Genomic DNA, 23,130 nt, shown 5'->3' with positions numbered 1-23,130 from the left:
AAATGATGAAGTTGGGGAAAAAAGCAGGTTTTTTTATCCATTGTGTCTATGACATTGCTTGTGTGTCAAAGACTCTTGATAGTGCATGACACATTGGTGAATAAATTGGATTCAAAATCCAAATGCCTGTCCTACATAAAGAGACTCAGGGAGTGCTGTTTTGATGTCTCTATCATCATGACCTTGACGCTACCATCCAGGGAGGAAAAGTTCAAGAAAAGTTCAGCAGTCCCACAAACAATTTAATAAAAGCAACATCTAGAAATCAATGCAGGACCAACCAGTATTTTAAAGACAAACAGAATTACAACTTTTTACAAATGGCTGTTAGCAATCATTGGAACACTCTACAATAGCTATAATAGATCAGCCTTGATTTCTAATTTAAGACTGGTAGGTTAAGAAAAATAAAGAGCTGAGGACCAGAGACATATACGGGATAATGATAAGTCCTACAGCTTACATAGAGCACTAGGTTAGAAAACCCAGTGGTCTGGTCTTAAAAGTTCTGTAGTAATCAACTCAGAAGGACCATTTTTCTTTAAATGGCCTCTTTGAACTGAGTTTTCTCTTGGTGTTACTCAATTTAGTTGTTACTGGCTTTTTAACCTAGTCTATCCTAACCTAGTAATATCTTTTAAATATTTTTTATTTTAATTAAATACCACCACATAGCTAAAACCATCAAATCTCAGCATTGTGATGTTTATGAGCTAGAGTTTTTATGTTTATGTGCTACCTCCATGGCATTGCAATGTCCCCGTTGTATGGTTCCTGAGTGACACCAGCTCGGAGAGCAGTGCTGTCAGCTGGCAGTCAGGGGTAGCAAAAGAGACACAGTGAATGATTTTGCCACACTCCTCACTATGTCCTGTGATATGGTCCTGGTTACTGAATGTCTGTGGGAATCTTGTCTTGCTGATTTGAGGGAGCTGGGAGAGCTTCTCCATTGCCTTTGTTACTGAAGTCTCTCTTTTTGTGGACTGGCAACAAAATGGAAAGAGTAATGTCAATTAAGAGAAGACCTCTAGGATAAGGAAGGCTTACATATTTCATAGACAGGAATTTAAAGCAGAGAAAATACCTTTCTGCTGCTGCTTTTTTATTTTCCTTTAGTTCCTAGGAGCCCAAGGAACAGCTATTAATGGAACCAGTAAGGGTCTCTATCAGCTGTTGGGGAGTCACCAGCAGGTATTACTGACCCAAGAGTCTCATGGGCCCATAGTCACCTGGAAACATGTCATGCAGCAGGATCTACTTTAATACCAAGAAAGATGATATAAGGAAAAGTGTTGCTGAATATTGATGAAAAGAAAAAACTTGGCTTAAAGAAATAATATATAACGTTGGTTTTAATAGCTGTGTTTAGAACAGGCATCTAAAAGCTGAAGTCTATTGACATAGTCTTTTATTGAGCCTGCAAAGATGTTTTCCTTCCCTACTTTGCCATTTCTAATGTTTTCCCTTTCCCTTGTGTTTGACTTTTTTCACCATCAGTCATTCATTTACAACACTTCTGTTGATTTAAATGGGCTTTGGATCAGGCTCCAAGTTACCATTTCCCTTCTGTTTGAATAGGGATTTTCCTTTATCCAGAGGAAGAAAATCAATAATTTGTTATGAAAAACCAACACTCATGTGGATTCATAATCATGTGGTGAGCTCTCCTATTATTTTCTAAAGCATTTCAGGATAATGGAAGAAGAGTCTCACTTGTGATCTTTGCTGTTTTCCTTTGTTTTCCCAGACTGTTTTCCCAGATTTATTTCCATACTCCATTTGACCATTCCTAGAGCAGATTACAGTAAATCATTAATTTTGTTCCTTTTAAAGGCAGTAGCAACCTTCCCTGCTTTCCCTGCCCCAAGTCTTCACTGGGGACCATTCAGGGCTCCATCAAAGGATTAACCTTTTCTGAAACAAATTAACAAACATATCTGTAGGAACAAGCTAAATTATGCCTCAATCTTGCAGATTCTGCAACATTACTTTCCACTTTGAGTTTTTGCAGATGGCAGATTATTTTTTTAAAGAAACAAATTCCCATCCCCTTAGGTGCTGCCACTTCTCTGGAATCTGAGCAGCTCCCCATCCTTGGCTGTCTCATTACAGGGAATGCCCAGGTGCTTTCCTGCCTGTGATTTCCCTGCTTACTCCTATGGGGATGGCTCAGGGAGCCCGGATCCCTTCTTGGCAGTGGTCAGAGCAGACTGGGAGAACCTGGACCTGAGGCTTTCCCCTGACTTTGCCCTAAGACTTCCCGACCACCTCCTTGGGCCTTGTCTTCTGCAGCAAAAAGGATGGGCCTGGTGTGGGATGTAAACTAGAGGAGGGCTTCGGGGGGGTGGACGCTGCCAGACACTTTGTGTTGCTGGGCTCAAAGGAGAAGCAGGGTGCTGGCCCTATTTGCGTGGCTCTTGAGAGAAGGGTTAATCGCTTCTACTGTGGGGGGGTCTGGCTCCACTGCCCTTCCGCTCACCACCCGCAAAAAAACCCCAAAACCAACCCACCCAAAACAAACCCAAAAAACAAACACAACAAAAAGCAAAAGAACAAACTAACAAACAAAAAAACCATGGGAAGAAGAGCTGGAGGGATTGGGGCAGGTCCAGGGTTGGGGTATACGGGGGCTTCTGTAGGTGCTGGACTGGGGCTGGTGTAGGCGTGTAATTTGGAGAGGGGCTTTTAAAGGAGGAGGCTGGGTGGGTGGGGCATACGGAGAGAGTGCGAGGTGTGTAGGGGAGGTGTTATGCGAGGGCCAGGGAGTGTGAGCTGCTTGCTGGGGAGGCAGGAGCGATCCTCCCGGCCCAGGATTGGCAGCGCGGCGATTCCCACCCTCCCTCTCCCCCCCGGTGGGTGCTTTCCCTCCCCTCCTCTCCCCGGTCGCCGCCGAACCGGAGACGCGGAGGGGCGGGACGCGGGGCCGGCAGCGCACACCCGCTCCCTCTCACACATCCCGGAGCAGCCTCCCGCAGCCCGGCCGGTCCCCGAAGCTCAGCTTTCCTCCTGCCTCCGACACTTGATTTTAATTATTTATTTATTTAGAATTTATCACTCCCCCATCACCACCACCCGAAACTCCTCCCTTCCCTCCTATCTTTTGGGCGCTCCCCGCCTGGCCCGCCGGCGCGCCGGGCTGCTTCCGCGGGCGCGCAGCGCGGGGCCATGCCGGCGGGGCCGCCGCCGCTGCTGCCGGGCGCCTTTCTCCTCCTCATCTTTCTCCTTCTCCTGCTCTTCCTCGGCGCCCCGGCCCGGGGAGCCGTCTACACCAACCATTTCTTGGTGGAGCTGCACGGCGGGGACCAGGCGGAGGCCGAGCGGGTGGCGGCGGAGCATGGCTTCGGCGGGGTGCGGAAGGTAAGCCCCCGCGCAGGCTCGGGGAGGTGCGCTGCCCTTCATATTAGGCAGAGGGCGTGAGGTGGGTGACCTGCCGTCAGCATCCCGGGGGTCCCGGTACAGTCCTGCCCACAGCTGACCTGGGGAGAAAGGACAGAGGAGGGGGGGGGGGGCGGGTGTCCCGGCTGGCCCCCTGTTCATCCCCCCTTTTGCAAGGAAATTTTAGGAGCAGCGGTGCCAAGAGCCATTGTAAGTGCTTCTTAGCAGCCGCCCTGAAGGGTGATTTTCTTGTTCTGGAAAGCAGAGGAGTTTCCCCGAATGGTACCTCGGTGCCTTTTGACTTTACTATGTAAACATCCTCCAATTGAGCTCCCATCATGAGGGGCTGGGGAGTTGGTTCTGGGGCAGCCCAAAGCTTCCTGTGCACGGCTGCGTTTGAAACTGCTCCATGCAGTGCAAGGAAATAATTAAAGCCACATCTCCATGGAGAAGCTCGCACGCAATTTAGATAAATGATTTCGTAGGGATTTTGACACTCAAGTTTGCAAGGCTGGTACCCTCTTAATACCCCTGTTATTCTCAGAAAGAAACAGAATGCTCCCAGACTGAGGAAGCTGCTTAGTATGAAGTATGATAAGCAATTGGTGCTTATCAGTAATGAATGTAAGTTGAGAAACTTCAAGTGTTATTGGAGGTTGGTTTTGGTTTTTTTCCTGAAGGTAGCCACAGTGGCAGGGAATCTCACCCCAGCTCCTGAGTAGCCCAGCTCCAACCACAGAAATTTCGCCCATTCAATGTTAACTAGACCTCTGAATGGTTTAGGGTACAGTCAGGTCTGGGGTGAAGATAGAGAGGGTCTAGTAAAATGTCCTGGTCAGTAAAATTTCTGGCACACTTAAATGCCCAAGGCAACACTTTCTTTGGAGGAGCATGGAGAGGAAAGCAAGCTGTGTGAGCATTGCTGCTGCTGCTTGTTTGGGTTTTTTTTTTTCTTTCCCTGGCAGTTATGCAATGAGAGCCAGAACCTATTTCCAAGGAAAGGAATGAGAACGGTACTCTGAATTTGGATGAGTGAAATGGCTCAGGACCGTTGTTAAAAATAAATAATAACATAAAAAGGCATATGAAGTGGGTTTCCCTCTCTTGGGCTGCCTTGTCTCACCTCCATTGAGGGCTTGCGAGAGAAATGAGGACAAGATAGTTGTTACTTTGTCCACAGCCAACTCCTGCTGCCGATCAGATGCTTTCATTTTGGGCTCATAGCCTTGTCCAGACTGTGAAAGAGCAGGACTTCTGATGCCCTTGGAAAAGGATCCCTTGTTGTGGGGATTAGGTCTTGCTACATGAAACTTCTTGGATTCTTTGGTCACCATTTTTCCCTTTACAGTCCCCTCCTGCTTGCACTTTTTCCCTCCTATCCTAGGGATACCTGACTGATAAGGCCTTAGGGGAAAGGATGGGTATCATTTTGCAGAGCTGAATACCTTATTACTTTTGCCAGATGCTTTCAGATGATCCTGCGACCCACGTGGGAAAAGACACAGGGAGAGGAGGGATTTGGTAGGATGAAGAAGTTGCTTGCGATCCTTTCCCCTCCACCATGCCCCTCCCTGGGCTACCTCGGGCACATTAGGAAACACACAGATTCCTTATGGAAATAAATCAATCAAATGCTCATCTCGATGGAGAGCTGGAGGGAAGTCCCTCTGGTGTGCCAGAGGAGAGTACCTGCTTTCCATTACAGGATGGGGGGACAGGGGAGGGCTGTGCCCACGGGCACAGATGTCTCTAGGAGTGAAGCCCCTCGGAGCCATGGCATGATGCATGTGTGCCGGCAGGGTCTAGGGGGGCAGATGGTGGCAGTGGCTCCTGTACTCAGAACGTGCTGTCCCAGGAGGTTTCCAGGTTACATCATCCCCGTCCCTGAAAAGCTAGAATACCTCCCACCCCTCCTCCTCAAGCGGGAGAGAAAATAGCACCTTGCTGTCTGCAAAGCAGTAATTTTTAGGGAATAGAAGTTCTTAGGGTTTGGCATTTTGATGCCTGTGTCAGGAGATAATCCATGAGAGGCTGATAGCAATCTCCATTCTGCTGAAGAAATCTGTAAAAGGGCTTGGGGTGGCAATGATCAGGCATTAATAAAAGCTTGTGCCATCTACTCCAGTGTCTCTTCAGTACTGCTGAACTGAAGAATCTCCTAATCTGTTTTGCTATCATCAGGCTTGTCTAGCATCTCCACTTACAGTCTGCAGCTTCAGCTTTCATGGCGATAACGACAGTGCAGAAAGTTGAACATGGCCATGTGTGTGTATGGAAACAGAGCTGTTAGTGGGAAGCTCTCGCAGGAAAGTATCATGTGCAGAATGCTGTTTAATGAAGTACTCAGAAAATACCAGAAAGAAACCAAATTGTACCATAAGGAGAAGTGATCTTTGCATACTTAAACCACACATGCTTTTTAGATGACACAGTGAGTTATTTACATAAACTAAATCCAGTTACCTTTAACCATATTGGATAAAAGCTATTGTCTGAAAATCATCACTTATTTCAGAGCTGGTACTTTCCCAGTAGGAGTACCAAGGGCAGATTCAGCTTTTTTCTGTGTGTGGATTTAATCTGTGTATGAGAGATTTCTTTTATGAGTGCCATGTATCGCAGACCTCTTTAACCATGACTTTATGGGAACTGACTTTTAAAATTACTTAGTGCATGTTTTTTATTTTCCTAATAACAACAATCTCTGAGAAAGTGCCTATTTCGTTTGCTTAACAACACATTTCTGCAGAAATCCAAGAGAAAGCATTGCCTTGAAGATTAATGTTATGAACTGTGATGTGCTATGTAATTGATTCTTTGGCCATGCTTCCTACCATCATTATGAAACCACTACAAGACTTCAGGTGGGCTAAAATGTGTTTGATAAATTCAGTGCTTGATTAATTGATACAGAGGGGTTCGGTACTTATGTAAACAAGTGCTTATGTTTAGATTAAGGATCCTACTGTGGGATAGAATCTCAAAAACATAGCTCAATTTTTCTTTATCCTTCCCTGAATTAATCCTGAGCACTGATGGCTTTGCAACTTTGATTGTGCTCTTTGTTGTTTTTTTTTAAATTTTTGCAGTTTAAAATCTGTTTGCACCTGTCAAAATAGATTCTATCAATAGTGAAACATACTGTGAAGAAGCATTCTTTTCTTAACATGGTTAGCCTTACCATCTTCAAGCATTCAGGAGTCATGAGGATGCCTCCCTAATAGCTACTTGTTAAATTGTGAGAACTGCAGAAGAAGCATTCCTGCCTGTCGTGTGTCTCCCCTCCTCCCCCCCTTGGGCTCTTTGTTTTATTTGCCTTCTGGCAGGGTTGCCTTCAGAATACATTTCTTGACTCTAGGCTGAAAAAGCTGCTTTCTGACCTTGCCTTGCAGTCCTTAATTCATTTCTAAGAAGGGGATTTGGAAGAAGCATTTGGAAAGTTCTCTTAATTGGAGATCAGAGTTTAGACATCTCTTTCCATTTCATCAGCAACACGGAGACAATCGATGAAATGCTAGCTAAATATTCCATTTATGGTAGGACTGAGATGAAGGGTTTTAAACAGCTGACATTCAGTGTCCGCAGATTTCAAAATAAGAACTAAACAGGTGTTTTCAAACATGGAGGATTTTAGGTACCTGAAAGCTGGTATGTTTTTGCATTAATTTATCACCTGATCTTCCTCTAAATCTTGCAAAAACTGAGGTCCTGCTCACGGCTGTGACTTTCCTGCTTTGCATTTTTGCTTTGGAGGCTGCTGGTTGAGGACCTAGCTTTCTGGAGCTGGCCAAGATTTTCTGGATGAGATGTGAGCTTTGTTTTTTTCTACATTGTGTAAATGCAGACTTATCAAAACCAAAACTTAACAGGTAAAGAAGCTGTATTTCTTGCTGCAGCAATACACATCTCTGCATCTGGGCTGCAGCCTGTGAGCTAAGAATTGATGTGGGTTGGAAGGCAGACCAGGAAGGCAGAATAGTGGGTTTGCAGCCTTGGAAACTCTTTGTGGGGATGTCCTGCAGGGATCTTTAAATGTCATCCTGGGGTCCACGTACACCAGAGCCCTGAAAATCCTTTCCTTTGTAGAGCAGCCCCTAAATTTGGAGGAAAGGTGTTTGCCTAGCCTGATATTTCAGGTGCCAGGCTAGATGTCTGCATGCCTAGAACTCACTGTGATGGCCAAACATGATTCTGTGCATGTAAAAAATGCTGGCTGTGACTGTGTGTCTGTATGTGTGTTTATACATATGTGTGTTTATATGTACACATATGTTTCTTGTTCCTTTTCCCCTAATACCTATGCATGGAGCAAAGAAGAGGTAAGAAGGGTGAATTCTTAGCCAGGCTCCTGGCTGACCCTGTGTGCATATATATTAACCAGCCAATTTGTTCACACATATGGTGGCCCACACTTTACAGATAAACATGCCTATGTTGCCTTTACATGTGCTGCTAACCCAAGAGCTTGTGAATGTGGTAGTTCTGACTGAGTGAAGGCAGCATGGAGGGTGCAGATGTGCTCCTGTGTGGAAGCAGATGCTGAAGCAATGGAGCATTCCTTGTAAAAAGGAGTCACAGCCCAAGCGTCCCCACACTGGCCTGTGTAGTCCCAGGACTTAAGATCAAGGATCAGACTGCAGTGTTTCCATCCTCTTAATATGTGTTTAATAATAAATTAGCTTTGTGTTTTATGCTGTACTACAGGAAAGGATGTTTGTTTGCAAAGGCAATCCTTTATTATGGAAACAGGAAAACCTCTTGGAAATGGAAGATACAATGTAAAGTTTTTGTGAAAGCCAAGAGCTTTAGTCTCCTAGATTTCACTGTTAGAATTTTGTATTACCAAGATAAGAAAAAGTAAATTCCATGCAAATGCTAATTGTGCAACTGCTGAGATTTCAATGGGTCATCTCACCCTAGCAGCAAATGCCTCTATTTCCAAACAAGAGTCTGAGCTGATATGTTCAAATTAGGAGGAAAAAGCAATTAACTAGCAGGAAAAATTTGATCCTGTTGTGGGAAGGCACACTGCAGGGTGGTGATGGAGAGCTCCCTTTTTCAGAAAAGCCCTGGAGGAAAGTAGTCTGCTGAGAGGGCAGCTGTCTGCATTTGGAGGGATCCTTGTCAGCTCCTGGGGGGCAGAGTCCAGGCATATCACTGGGCACAGACTGTGAAGTCCTGTTTGCTCCCTTTTACACTTAAGAGAAATGTTAGTGGAATGAAATTGGTTTTTTCCTGCAATAGTAGTCATTGTCTTATATGTGGAAAGATTCTATTTCTTTCAAAATTATGTTTTTTTTGATGTGAGCATTTTTAATTTTATTTCGCACTTTGCCTTGGATGCAGAAACAGCCCCTGGAGCAAGTACGGTAATTGGCTGAGAAAAAAAAAATTCAAAGCCCCACTTTATTTAAAGGTGTCACTTATGCATCTGAAAGCTGGAAACAATCATGAAAAAACAGGCTAAAGTACATCCCTAACCCAGTTTCTGTACAGCTCCTTCTCTGCCAGATACTCTAACCAACTGCTTGTTGGTGGTGAGTGTTCTGTTTGAGGTACAAAATAATTACCTTGTCAGATTTTCATAGCATTTATTATTTGAGGGTAAAACAAGAAGGTCAGACTCCCTGCTAGAGATCCCTACTGTAATTGCTCCATTGCTGTTTTGAATACACAGTGTAGTTCTGTTTCTTGACAAAATACACACACTAAACCTTACCTCTACTGATAAGTTTTGCTTTTTTTACTGAGCTATGGCTCAGTAATCTCAAAGATATGAAATTCTGGCCATTTACAAAGCTTGCCTGTATTTATAATTTTGTTTATTCCATATTGCTTGAACACATTTGCAAAATTAAACATGTGGTAGAGACCCAGGAAACGTGCTGCAAGTAATTCCTCTTTCACTTGTTTTTGTGATGATGCAGCCCAACTGGGGATGTGCAGTTATTTGTTTTCATTTAAATTATATTTTGTTTTGCTTGTGTCAAGGAGAAAAATAGAAAACATACAAAGAAGTGAACAGCATTTCCAGGATGCTGTGATCACAGCACACCAGTACTGAACAGTGTGTACCAGTTTATCTCCTGCCATCCAGCTCCAAGTTTTTGCCTAATGAAAGCTTGTTGTGGTGTGAAGGCATCAGGGACAGCTTTCCACTTCAAGAAGTAGCTTTAGTTCTGAGCAGCTTAAGCAGCTGAGGAGCATCAGTGCTGAAAGTGTGGATGCTGCAGGGTGCCACTTGCTCCTTCCCCCACATTGCCAAAGCTGTTGGAGCAGGAACAGCTCATCCAGGCTTCTGTCTGCCAGAGTCTGCCTGCACACCACCAGACCAGACTGGAGCCAGCCTCCCAGGCCAGCAGCTCAGGGTGTCTTGGCACCACAGAAACCAGATGCTATCCTGACTTATTTTCTGGAGCCCTTGCTCCAGGGCTTGTAAGATGGGGAAGCTACTGGGAGACCTGCCACAAGTTTTGTTGATGTTTTGGATGAAGCATGGTTTGGGTTGGAAGGGACCTTAAAGATCACCTAGTTCCAACATCTCTGCATGACCAGGGACACCTTCCACTAGACCAGGTTGCTCAAGGCCCCATCCAACCTGGCCTTGAACACTTCCAGGAAGGGGAGAGGCACAGCTTCCTTGGGCATCCTGTTCCAGTGTCTCACCACCCTCAAATGAATTTCTTCCTAATGTCTAACCTAAATCTCCACTCTTCAAGTTAAATGATGATGGAGTCTTCCTTTTTGCAAGGAGTCACATGGAAAAGGCAAAGGGTAATGGTTTCAAGTTACTCCTGGGGAGGTTCACATTGAACATAAGAAAAACTGGTTGCAATGAGAAGAGTTAGCTGTTGGAATAATGTCCCCAGGGAAGTTATGGTTTCCCAAACTTTAGACACTTTCAAGATTCAGCTGGACAAGGTGCTGGGCCATCTTGTCTAAATGGCGCTATTGCCAAGGGAAGTTGGACCAGATGATCCTTGAGGTCCCTTCCAACCTGGTATTCTATTATTTTATGGCACAAAACACCGTGTTGCCCTGTACTGTGTATCCTAACCAGAGTGATGCTCCTTTTCCTGGTTTTGAGAAATCCTTTTGAAGTATCATCTGCAGTGATTTGAGCTCCCCAGGAGGTTACTTCTGTTCTTTATACAGTCCCGTGTAAAAGAATCATGATGGTGCGTAAAGAATTCTGTGCCATGCAGCTGAGGTTCAGGATATGGACCAGGAGACACAGTATTAATATATTGGAAACAAATACCAGGCTTTGTATCCTACAGATCAAGTCTGTAGGTTTCTTAGCAACTTCAGACCTGTGCTATAGAGTTTAAAGTCAAAGGTGTTATTTTAATATCAGCACTAGATAAAGAGAGATGATTAGTATGGTATCACTGTCTTGCTGTCAGCCTGGGATTTCCTTTCTTCTGCCAGATAGCTTTCTTGCAGATGACGTTCAGGCTATTTCTGGACTGTGCAACACACAGATACTTTCACTGCCTGTATGTTTGAACTTTGGGATCCCATATGCTATGGCTGTGTCTGGGGCCCTATTTGAAGCTCTCATTCCTCTAGGTAAGTTTCCTATGTGTTAAGAGCAGTCCAACAGCTATTTCTAAGAGCCAGTATGGATATCTGGAGCTATTACATACACCAAAGTTGAATTTGTCCCCAGACCTGAGGTTGCAGAACTGTGCAGCAAAAAGGAGGACATATTTTAGTAACAGTACCCAGTCTTAGAGGTTTGGGTTTTGGTATCAGTCCAAATAGACAGAGTCTATTTCTGTCCCTACAAGCAGGCCCAGATGGTTTAAGTTGCTGCAAATGAGGTAGAGGTTTGTTTCTAGCTTCAGAATTCAAATCCAGATTTAAAGTCCAGACCAAGGTAAATTGTCAATTCACTCAAAGTGCTTCCATCTGAGAAACTGTGGCATCCTTGGCATTTCTTTATACACAGGCAAGTGGTCCCACAGGTTGACTTCGAGGTCCTGGAAGAGGTCCAAAGGAGGGCAACCAGGCTGGTGAAGGGACTTGAGCACAGACCCTATGAGGAGAGGCTGAGAGAGCTGGGGCTGTTCAGCCTAAAGAAGAGGCGGCTCAGGGGAGACCTCATCGCTCTCTACAACTCCCTGAAAGGAGGAGGTAGCCAGGCGGGGGTTGGGCTCTTTTGCCAGACGACTTTCAACAAGACAAGAGGGCATGGTCTTAAGTTGTGCCAGGGGATGTTTAGGTTGGATATTAGAAAGAACTTCTTTATGGAGAGAGTGATCAAGCATTGGAATGGGCTGCCCAGGGAAGTAGTGGATTCTCCGTCCCTGGAGATATTTAAAAAGAGACTGGATGTGGCACTCAGTGCCATGGTCTAGCAACCGCAACGGTGGTTCAAGGGTTGGACTCGATGATCTCTGAGGTCCCTTCCAACCCAGCCAATTCTATGATTCTATGATTCTATGACTGCTGCTAGGCTTGGCTTCTTCAGAAAAGCACTAAGGTGTGTTGTGGGATGCTTGAATTTGTTATCTTTCAGAAGAACCAACCTTTTTGTAAAGGTGGAACATTGTCTTTTGTCTTTCTCATATGACAGGTGACAAGATATAACCCCCTACCCACTCCTAGAAAACTTTTACTGCTCTAACTGTACTGATGTAGTTAAAATGGGAAAACAAGCCCAATTGCAGTGCTGTTATTATCAGTGTAGGAGTGCCAACATCTTTAACTCATTTCATGTTAGAACAATGTTATCAGAAATTGCATTTAAAGTAAAGCTTTTGCCAGTAGTCCACCTTAATTTAAAAACAAACAAAAAAACCCCAAACCAGCAACATAAAGGTGAAAAAAAAAAAGGCATCAGACTACTTGGAATAGTTGTACTGGTAATACTTTACAGTATAACTAAATAAAAGTTTGCATGTGACCCTTTCCCTCATCCATGTATGGAGTTACTCCAATTAAAATTAATCCATGCAACTCTAGCTTCAAATGCCTTGTAATAAGTGCTTACAATGTAGCTGCTAAAACATATGTAGAATTTATTTGGTAGATAGTTTCAATTATTAAGTCCTGACAAATGTCTTCGCTCATGGAAAATTCCGGGAGTGGGAAATCAAGCCAAAATTCTAAAATGAATAATAAATTCTGCCAGCTCCTGTTAAAATACTATGCCTGGGAAATCCTCCAGTGCAGTTCCACTTGGTAGCATGGGTGCCTAATGCCTGTGAGAGCTGTAGTAACAAACTCAGTGCTGTAGTTAATGGATCTAAAATTTACCTTTGTCCTGTAATGCTACCCTAAGTCATCGAAATGCTGCTCATTTTCAATTTCTTTCTTTCAACTTTTTTGAATAATTAAATGGGTCAGGTCTCTACAGGATGCTGGCTGCATGGTGGCTATAAATATTGCAGTGAGCAGCCCAAAGCTTCCATCCATCACTGGCCTCTGGTGGGAGGAAGCTGAACTGCTCAGTTATTTGTCAAAGAGAGGATTTCTCTAAGTAACCTGAAGCAGTCTGGTGTGTTGCTCTGGTTGTAAATCAAGGCGAGCTCTACATACAGCTCTCGTAAGTTCCCTGAAAAAAACAATCCTGTACTACTGAAATGGAGATTTAATTTCAGCTCAACAGTCCCAGGCTGTGCTTTGGGACAGAGAGCTGAGTTTGGTGTCGAGTTGTATAAAATTTTGCATGGCCACCACATGCAGTCTGTCAGCTGGCATGAAATCCAGTTTGGTCATGGATTTTTGACAGTAGCTGAGAAGTCTTAACTCAGCTGAATGGTGGCTGTGTTCAGCAAGTAGCAGGAGCTTGGGTTTAAAAAAGGAAATTACAAAAAATGACAAAATTAAGCCCAGTCTTACCATTTATACACTGGGGTTATAAGCAAATTAGGTAGTGATAGCTCTAGTTTACTCACTGAAGGACCAAGCTGGGCTGCAATGTTCTTTGTCATGTATTACCTACCTTATCAAACAAAACTTGTGTAAATGTTACATTCTTAACTTCTTTGTCCACAGAAAGTAAATGGAAAGAGTGACCTCAGTGTTTACATCTAACCAGTCAGTATGTCTCAGATACCTGTGGCTAAAGTAGAATATTTGCTTACCTGATGAGTAAAAGGGTAATATGTCAGACATGCTTTCTCCGAGAGTATAGAACCAAACTCTGAAGACTTGAAACCTTATATACATTATTATTATTATTATTATTATTATTATTATTATTATTATTGTTAATTTGAGAAAGTGGGAGTGTTACTGGAAAGGTGTTGGATATCAAGCTAGACCAAACAGGTAAATCTCTTCCTTATGTATGTCATAAGAGAGGTGGGATATGGCCTCCATTCTCCAGTCTGCCTATTCAGTCTTTATAAAACACCAGTGAAAGGAAGGGGTGTGATTCTGAAATCTGTTCTCTGAGTGAGCATTTTGTCATGTACTGTGCAACGCTGAGTGGAGCAGAAGCTTCTGTTTAAGGCTTTTAGCTGCAGCCAGGATACAAGTGAATTAGCTACAACCATGACTGGTGGATTCCTATTAGTCCCACAGGGACCTTATGCTTCCTTGTGTCAATTAATTTTAGAAATGTGTGTCAACTAAATGTAATGATTTAGAAGATACTCTGAACCAATCGTAAAGCAGAATTGTCACTTCTGAATTTGGGTGAAAAATTAGAATGGGAACATATTTACAAATTTGGAAAAAAAGGTTGTTAGCATTAGTGGAATGCCTGTTGTGGATCAAGACATTTGCTGAATTTTGGGCTTCCTAGTATTTCAGTCTATTAATTTTCACATTACCATTTAAATCCCAAAACTTCTCTTGACTGTAAAACCATTCATTCCATTTATCCTACGACTCAGATGTAGTTCAGAGTAAAATCCAGACAGAACAGCAAGTGGATTTTTAAACTCTTTCTTCTGATGGGAATTAAACCACTCAATTTTACTAAGTAAAATAAGTTGTTTTCCCCCCTTTGAACATACCATAGTAATATAAAATATACCATACCTTGGTAGGGAAGCCAGTAATACAGGCTCTAAAGGCTGAAACATCCTGTGGTGAGCTGACCGTGGCTGGACACCAGATGCCCATCAAAGCTGCTCAGTCACTCCCCTCCTCAGCTGGACAGGGCAGAGAAAATACATCTTAAGACTTGTGGGTCGAGATGCGGATGGGGAGAGTTTACTCAGCAGTTACTGTCACTGGCAACACAGACTCAGCTCGGGCAAACGAACTTAGTTTATTACCAATCAAAATCAGAGTAATGAGAAAGCAAAAACAGTCTTGTAACATGTTCTCCCCACCCCTCCCTTGTTCCTGGGTTTAACTTCAATCCCACTTTCTCTACCTCCTCCTGGTCAGTTCATCCCATCCAGGCTCTGCTGCTCCTTCCTGCTTAGGGAGGACTCTCCACACTCTCCCCCTGCTCCAGCATGGGGTCTGTCTCACGGGAGGCAGTCCTTCCCACAGGCTGCAGTTCTTCATGAACTGCTTTGTGAACACTTCCACAAAGTGCAGGCCTTCAGGAGCACACTGGTCCACCTTGGGCCCCCCCCCAGGGAGGGTTTTCAGCAAACCTTGTCCAGCGTGGGCTCCTTTCTGCAGGTACACAAATCCTGCCAGGAGCCTGCTTCAGTGTGGGTTTCCCATCAGGTCACAGCCTCCTTTGGGCATTCACCCACTCTGGTGTGAGGTTTGGGTCAATATTTGCTTCACTGTTAATCTCCATGGGCTGCAGGACAGTCAGTTTTACCATGTTCTTCACCATGGTCTACAGAGGAATCTCTTCTCCAGTGCCTGAAGCACCTCCTCTCCTTCCTTCTTTACTGACCTTGATGTCTGCAGAGTTGTTGCTCTCGCATATTCTCGCTCTTTTCTCTCCTGCTGCAATTGCTGTGGCGCAGTAACTTTTTCCTCCTTAACTATGGTTACAACAGAGGTGCTACCACTGTTGCTGATGGGCTTGGCCTTGCCTCCAACTTAGAGCTGTCTGGAGCTGTCTCTGTTGGACATGAGGGAAGAATCTAGCAGCTTCTTGCAGAAGCCACCCCTGCAGCCCTCCAGGTACCAAAATCCAGCCATGCAAATCCCGTACATGTGCTGAGTGATTAAATGATAGCCTACATTTACCTTGCTTGACTGATGCTTGACCACAATTTCTCCCTCCAATAAACTTCTGTCATTTATTAATTGCTTGTAACAAACAGAAAAAAAAAAGACTTATTTCACAGCTGCCTGAAAGGTAAGCGAGGTAGGTCCTGGGAGAGTAAGAGGTGATGGTAGTATTTGCTTCCCTTTCTCATCATTATTGCTAGCATCGAGGAAGATTTGGGACATTCTTTTTTTTCTGTCTAATGTGGAGCTCTTGAACTCACTCAGGGCAGTTTGTCTCTGTTGTGAAGGGATTATTGTGCTGTTGTGAACTGGAGTCCGGAGGAGCTCTCTCTGGTTCATGATGGCTTAAGTAAAAGGAAGAATGTCTGTTACTTACTCTTAGAAGAAGTCGGGCAACTTTACAAAAATAAGGAAAACTGCAGTGTCCCAGAGTATCTTTTTTCATTGACTTAACTGAAAATGTTTTTCATAAAGCCTCTTTGCCCTGCTTTTCTCAAGCCTACCATCTTAAAAAAGGAATTTTTTTAATTCCCCTTGTACTTTGATGTCACAATTTTTTTTCAAATTGTTACCCCTCAGCTTTTCTCCCTTAAATAGCATATTTTTCTCCAGAAGCTGACTGTTTCTCTGGGAACTGTAAGGCTTGTTCAGTGTAGTCTAACAACAGAGACCTCCCTGTGAAGCACTTTGTCAGTCAGCTATTGCTTGGCAGCCTGGTGTTAAATACTCATGGAGAAAGAAGAAAAGAGCAAAGGTTTTGAATAGAAAGAGAGCTACAAATCTTCCTTGAGTGTTGGGATGGGCTAATGTCTTTGCATTAGTGCAATTCACCTTTTCTGTGTTTTCTTGAGAAGCTCTTTTGGGTAACCAGCTCATTTTGGTCTGAGCTGCTTTTAGAGCACTGCTTCATTAGAGCTTGAGTTCATGATGTTGCTTTTTGGCACTAAGTTAGCTGAGCAGTTGCACACGTTTGTGTCTTACACACTTTGCTTCATGGATGTGGAGTTAAAAATAGCTCTGATGTGCTCTGCTGAGATGCCCATAAGTAGCCATGTCTTGCCCCCTCTCCATAATTTTTTGGCGGGGGCATACTATGACTTAATGCTGTTTTAAAAATAGCAAACTTTGTCTCATGGCTTTTATCTTAGTGTTTTTAGAGCTTATGTGACACCAGGTTCCAGTGTGACTGGTTATGTGCTTTAAGGAGAGCTGAGTTGTTAAAGGAGATCAGGAATAAGGCAAAATGGCCTTTGTCAGCAGTGCTAATTGCTGTCAGGATTGATCCAGCAGAGTTAGAAATGTACCTTGGTCACCTCTGTGAACTACAGCTAAATCAAGTTATTTGTTATAATGTGAGTTTTCCCTAAGGTAGAGGTGCAGATATGAAGAAGAGATTTCCATAATGTGTTATTTAAACATATTAAAATGCTTACCAAATATCTGTTGCTAGAGAGGTATCCAATTACATACATATATATTACATGTGTAGATAGACCCATTAATATGTGTTGACAATGGCACTTGGCATTTCATAATTTTATAGCACAGTCTATAGTGCTATGCAAACATTAATTAAATGAATCCTAGCAATAAATAGCTAAATGAGTACTTATTAGACTATGCCATTTTACAGGCAATACTACTGAAACAAGAATATTACAGCTTTAATTGCCTGAGATGCTCATAATGTTACTAAGTGCTGGGGTTACTCAGCATCTCTGAGGCATTTCCGACTCCTTTCTTGTGAGGTTTTGTCCTGTCTCTGTCTTACAGCACAGTGCTACCTGTGAAGCAACAGCAGAGGGGGGGAAACAGCAAACAAAACCGGTCTGCATAGAATGATCTTGGTGAGAAGGTTATTTGAGGTGCTTTAACAGAAAATTATCACCTTCAGAAGATGCTTTGAAAGCATAGAAGAGCCTTGAAAGAGTGGCAGGATACCCAGAGGAGCCCCTTTGCTCCAAGAAGGAAACAGGCACTTATAGCAAGAGTTTTGTTCATCTTGGTAATAAAATGTACAACTGGCAAACCTGCTTTTGGAATACCATTCTTTTTTTCTCTGTATTTTTAAAGCATTGACTGTCACAGGCTAAATGAACTGGTTAATTAACTGGGTCACGTACTGACTGGCTTTCTGGTTGTGATGGCATTTATGCTGCACAGTTGACCAACTTCTTGAAGTCACGACTAACACAAGAATATTAGGAAAGTTAAGGCCAGGGACAATTGTCCCTAAATAATATCTGGATTCTAATTTCTGTTTGTTTTTTCTGGGATTTTTGGGGAGCTTTTGAGAGCTTTGACTTTGCTTGGGCTTTTTTGTTTTGTTTTTGTTTGTTTTTTTAACAGGATGAGTAAAATTCTCTAAAATTAAGTAAAATTTAAAAAATTGTGCTACTGATGCCTATTTTAAGAAAATTTATTTTAATTGATTCTTCCTGCTGCCCAGAGCTTGGCTGAGGTGCTTCTCCTGCAGGATCACTCACATCTATGTCAGAAGACATAATGATGGTTGCTAAGACTTCAGGCTGTCAGATAACAATTACCTACTCCAGGTAATGATGATCCTAAGTAATCCAGGGAGTCCAATGTGAGTGCTAGCATATAAGCAAGAACACTGTACTCTTCTTCAGATCTCCAGATCCAGGGAAAGTACCCTGCTTTCAACAGTGTATGTGGTAGAATCAATATAGGGTTTTATGGTTACTGGGGATTAATAGATAAAACTCTCTAAAATGCACAAATCCATTCAGATAAACTAGAATAAGTCTTTTAAAAGCCTCAAATGGCTTCTCCAATTCACTGATAAAACTATTACCAGATCCACAGTCTTGTCGCAGTTGACTTATATGACTGTTATGTGCTTGCAGGATGCAGCTCCTTAGTGACAAACTTAACAGTGATTCAATACAGTAAAACATTAAAACTCTAATAGTCATTCAATTGCAAATCAAATTCTACATATTCCAAACTTGAAACCAAACCATTGGAGCAGTGTTTTGTAAGCACCTGGAAGCATTATGTCTGATAATGGAAGAGCAAACTGATGAGAAAATGAGAATGAGACATTTAACAGAAGAACTGATCTGCCTGAATGTGGACAACTATGCTTCTCCTATAGTCTCTGATGCAGAAGAGGTGTTTCTGGGGCTCAGCTCTGCTTTCTTCAATATGGCCTCCAACAGGTCAGATGGATCATGCTCTGTAAGTGGTGTTTTTTTGGTGTTTGGGTTTTTTTTTTTTGTTGGTTTTTGTTTGGTTGGTTGTTTTTTTGTTCGGTTTGAAGTTTTTTGTTGGTTTTTTTTTTTTTCCCATGAATGGTTAGGGACATCAGATGAATTCCACATGGACAGACATGGAAGCATAATAGCAGTCCGCAACTTGTTCTGTTTCTTCCATTTAATTCCTGGTGTTTACTGAACACCTTGTGTCCAGCTGCTAGGAAAACTGTTTAACCTTGTGGCTGCTGCATGCAAGAAGGACTAGATAAAAGGCTTTATTTTATCCCTTTGGATAAAACAAGATCCAAAGGCACTTATTCTGCAAAGCCTTTGGATGTCACATTTGACTATAGTTTCTAGAGGAAAAGACATTTCACTGTAGAGGTGAGGGAACCTTTCAGAAACCATTGAAAACTACTTCTGCTGGCTTCAGAAAGACTGAGTAGTGTTGCCATGTTCATGCAGGATAAGGACTATCCTAAATAACAGTAATATGTGGCCTTGTTACCATTCATGTTTCAATATTTCTATTGACTTCTGGAAAAAAGGAAGAACAAACTAATGGTCTCCCAGCAACATAGCCCCAGTCCTTAAGTATTACCAGCACCTGTTAACCACCTCAGAGGTGGTTAAATATCCATATGAAACAGCTGAAAATATCTGTAGGTATCTAGGTCAGAGATTTCTGAATTATTTTGGAGGAGAAATGTTGCACTATGTGTTAAACAGTTGATTTCACAAGGATCATCTGGTGATGTTGTTTTAATATGAAAGTTACATTTTGGGAGTGTTAAAGCTATGGCTAACACCTCCACCTGCCAGATTAGCCAAGACAAGCAGATTAGGCTGTGGTGGAGGCAACTAAACGAGACACAGGTGCAATGAGAAATGAGCCAGGAAGGCTGAGTCATAACACTCAGACCTGGACCTGACTGTGCCAAGTCCTTGGGGCTGTCTGGAGCTTCATGCAGATCCCCAGCTTCACCTGAGGTGGTTATGCTGAGCCCTTAGGGTAATTATAGCACACTAATGAGAAGGTGTGGAATCCTTGCCTGAGGCCTTGGGGACACAATGAACTGGATTTCTTGTTGGGTAAGCTCTGGCTCAGCTTTAGTCCTCTGTGGTATTTTACATTTCTCCACCAACACTTGAATTAATTCTTTCTTGTTCCTGCTTTGTTCCATATTATTTTGATGCCTGGGGCTGCCTGCTCTCTGGCTCTGCTTTTCCATGGACCATGCTGCTACAGTGAGTGAGTGCCTTTGACTTCAGACTTGGCTCCCATCTGTGTATTTAAAAGTAAAACGATTTCTAATGCTAATTGGGGTGAGGGAAAATGAGAGAAAGAGAGTTTAAAATTCATATTGCATATTTATGAGCATCCTTAGTGAAACTGGGATGAAAAGGTTTCTAAAAGGTCTCTAATTTCTGCTGGGAGGCACTTTGCTGCGCTTCAGCTATAATGGCAAGTGAAGGAGTGAGGCTTGTGGGGCTTGTGAAGGCTCCAAATACATTTACTTGTGCCAGATTTAGGTTTTATTTTCCATTGGTGTAATTACTGAGCAGTAATGGGATGAAAGAACTTACCTGTGCAGATTTATGTCCTCTTCTAAAGCCAGGAGCTGCGGTTGGCTTGGGCTCTGTGGGGGAGAGATGCTTTGTGTTGCACTTCCCTGGATTTTTTTATTAAAAAAAAAAAAAAAAACCTAAAATTTTTTTTGGTGGGATGGGTATTTTTTGTTTTGCTTTGTTTTTCAGAGCAAAGGGTTTATTTTGCAGTAGGTTTGAATCCTCTCATGCCTGACCACATATTCATACTAAGGCAGGCAAGGAGCCCTGAGGCGAGGGAGTCTTTGTCAGCTAGGGCTGGATGAGGGCTTTCTGTGAATCTCATTCACTGAGGGATCCATTTATACTGATTTTGGTGACAATCAAAGAAGGTGACCCTGGGGTAACTTGTTACAAATCACCCTGTGCTTGTATTTTTAAACTATTTTTGTCAAAGGATTTTTGCTCACCATTAGGAGCAAAGGTTCTTTTAGAAGAGGAACCTTAGCAGTAGGTTCAAGTAAGGTGGTTTTATAATATTATGGTATCGTAGAGAAATAATTAGAAATAATGCACAAAAGCTAACAGTGTATTGTAGGGCTGCTGCGTTACCTGACACAGCTTCAAAGGCTTAATGGGAAGACTGGACAGAGACCAGTCCATTGAACTACATGGTGGCCATCAAATCTATTCTTAAGCTTTCTGTAGGCACCTTAATTTGTTTGTGAGATGCATGTAGAACAGATAGAGACCTGAAGCAAGTCAGTAGAGTTTAACGGCTAAGATAAGTCTGGGAACTGAAGTTCCTCTTTATTTTTGTGTTGTATTTGTCACCTCTTAAAACTAGTGACAGGCTGTGACTGCTAGAACACTAAGAGTTGGGTAAAGTACTGAACCACTGACAACTCTTTATACAACTTCTTTTCCTTGTTATTTTTAAATTTTATTTTAGCATACATTTTGCTTCTGGCCAGAAGACTTTGATGCTTCTACAGTTGTTTCCAGCGTTAGCTCTGCCCAAGTGGCCCCAGTGCTGCTGATTTAGAATGAGGAACGGTGTCTGAATTAACTCCTGTGGCTTTTTTAAAGCCCTTCACCACTTTGCAGCTGATACTGAGGTCCTTCGCTGTGAGACAGGCACAACTACATGTGATGCCACTGTTCATATTGTCCAAGGCAAGACTGAAAAGGGAGGAAGGTAGTTTAATTTTCTCTGTCGAGGAGACAAAATGGAGCTGTTGTACTACTCCATCCTAGATTCAGATTTGTTCTTTTGTTTTTTTAAGTTCAATAATAATTACACCTGGACTTTTGGTGTGGCAGTAGTCTGAGAACAGCCGCAAGACCTTACTCAGAGGTATCGGTGCTAAATCTGTGCTTGATATGAAGTGCTTCCTTCTATACCAAGCAATGCATCCTAGCTATTTTGCTTCCTAGATAAGCCTCTTCAACTCTGTCTAGTTGAACACAAAATTTTTAAAGGTGTTTTCTGGTCTGCATCCTTTTCATGAAAGGAAAGACATTAAGTGGGATTTCGTCTTTACTTTAGATTGTGTTGTTAATGACACAAGAAGGCTGCAAATCTGAAGAAAAGGAGGAGACAGGTGGATATACAAGGTTTTGTTCTATTTGCATTGCATTTGTGATTCTGGTTTTGCTTGTATGTATTTCTCTCAGTAATTTTATGGAAATATTGTAGGTAACTATGTGTCTGTAATTCCTGAGATTCAGAGTCCTATTTTGTATTGGACCATATTTATACATCAAGCAACAGTAGACCCTATTCTAAGTCTAAACAATCCTGCCTTGAATATTTAACAGCTTTCCAGTAATTAGTTATCTTAGATAATTGCTGTTTGTTTTTTTGTTTTTCTGAAGGCTGGCAGCTTTGCTTCTGTCTTACAAAGAACCTGACCCAGCAAGCTATGTTACATGCACAATCTGCTGCTGCTGAAATAGAAATTTTACTCAAATACATGTTCCAGCTTTCCAATGAGAATATTACAGAGTAGCTACCACTGGTGACACTTTGTTTTTTATGTACAGGAGCTCCTCTATTTTCATTTCACTTCCTTACATGCTCTGTTCATTTTACTACTTGCTGGGTTTCTCTAGCTCCAAATCAGAGCAGACCTCCTGGAGAACCTAACAGTGGGAATGCAAACCCTGCTGGAGCTGCCTGCATCCTGTCATAGAGTTGCTGCAGTTCTTTTCAGCTTTTACAAAGAGAAGCTTTGTTTAAAAATACACAGTTTCTTAGTTTCTTGCTTAAACATTGAACCAGTATCTCCCTATGAAGTTGGAGTGGGAAAAAAGCTGTAGATTTTGAGATGCAAATGGAGCTTTCTAATTGGCTGCTGGAAGTAGGATGCTGTTCTCCTAATACCAGGTCCTTTAGCCTTCTCAAAACTAAATGTCTGTAAGCCTTCCAGTTGCTCCTTGCCTGTCCTGTGGAGAGAGATGAGTTTAATAACAGACACATCTTCCTTCCCTGGTGCCTGCAAAACATTTTAAGACAATAAAGCTCTACAGGACTGGTCCCACACTGTGAGCTGTCTGTTTTCTTAATATTCTTATTATGCTTAATTTCTTGGTGTTCAGAAGAAATTCCAAATATTGTGTGTTTCAGAGAGTAGAAATAGCTCTGCTTTCTTACTTGCTGCTTACGTGCATTGTGATGGCTCAAAAAAGCACTTGTGTAATGCTTTATTGCTGAAGGATGGTTTCTGGTAGCTTTAAATAATTTTCAGTTAATTTTGTTCTTTTATTCTGGCTTTTTTAGGAAATAGGAAGTAATCCTGGTGTGATTTGGGAAGCCCTTCAGAAAAATTGGCCCAGCTGACCTTAAATATAAGGTGAAAAGTAATAGCAAGTGCAGACA

General features: G+C 42.6%; 1 protein-coding gene across 1 annotated transcript in view; it reads left to right on the top strand.

The window, feature by feature from the left end:
- The first annotated feature begins 3,108 nt into the window (after window positions 1-3,108).
- The window catches only part of PCSK2 (proprotein convertase subtilisin/kexin type 2), a 101,783-nt gene continuing 81,761 nt past the window's right edge, over window positions 3,109-23,130 (top strand). Inside the window, exon 1 of the mRNA XM_030448334.1 lies at window positions 3,109-3,357. Coding sequence (XP_030304194.1) covers window positions 3,166-3,357 — 192 coding nt within the window. The 5' untranslated portion in view covers window positions 3,109-3,165. The remainder of the gene's footprint in view (window positions 3,358-23,130) is intronic.

Source organism: Calypte anna, chromosome 3 (assembly GCF_003957555.1).
Source record: "Calypte anna isolate BGI_N300 chromosome 3, bCalAnn1_v1.p, whole genome shotgun sequence".
NCBI lineage: Eukaryota > Metazoa > Chordata > Aves > Apodiformes > Trochilidae > Calypte > Calypte anna.
Note: the sequence above shows the minus strand (reverse complement) of the source record. Positions and strands in the feature narration are given on the sequence as shown.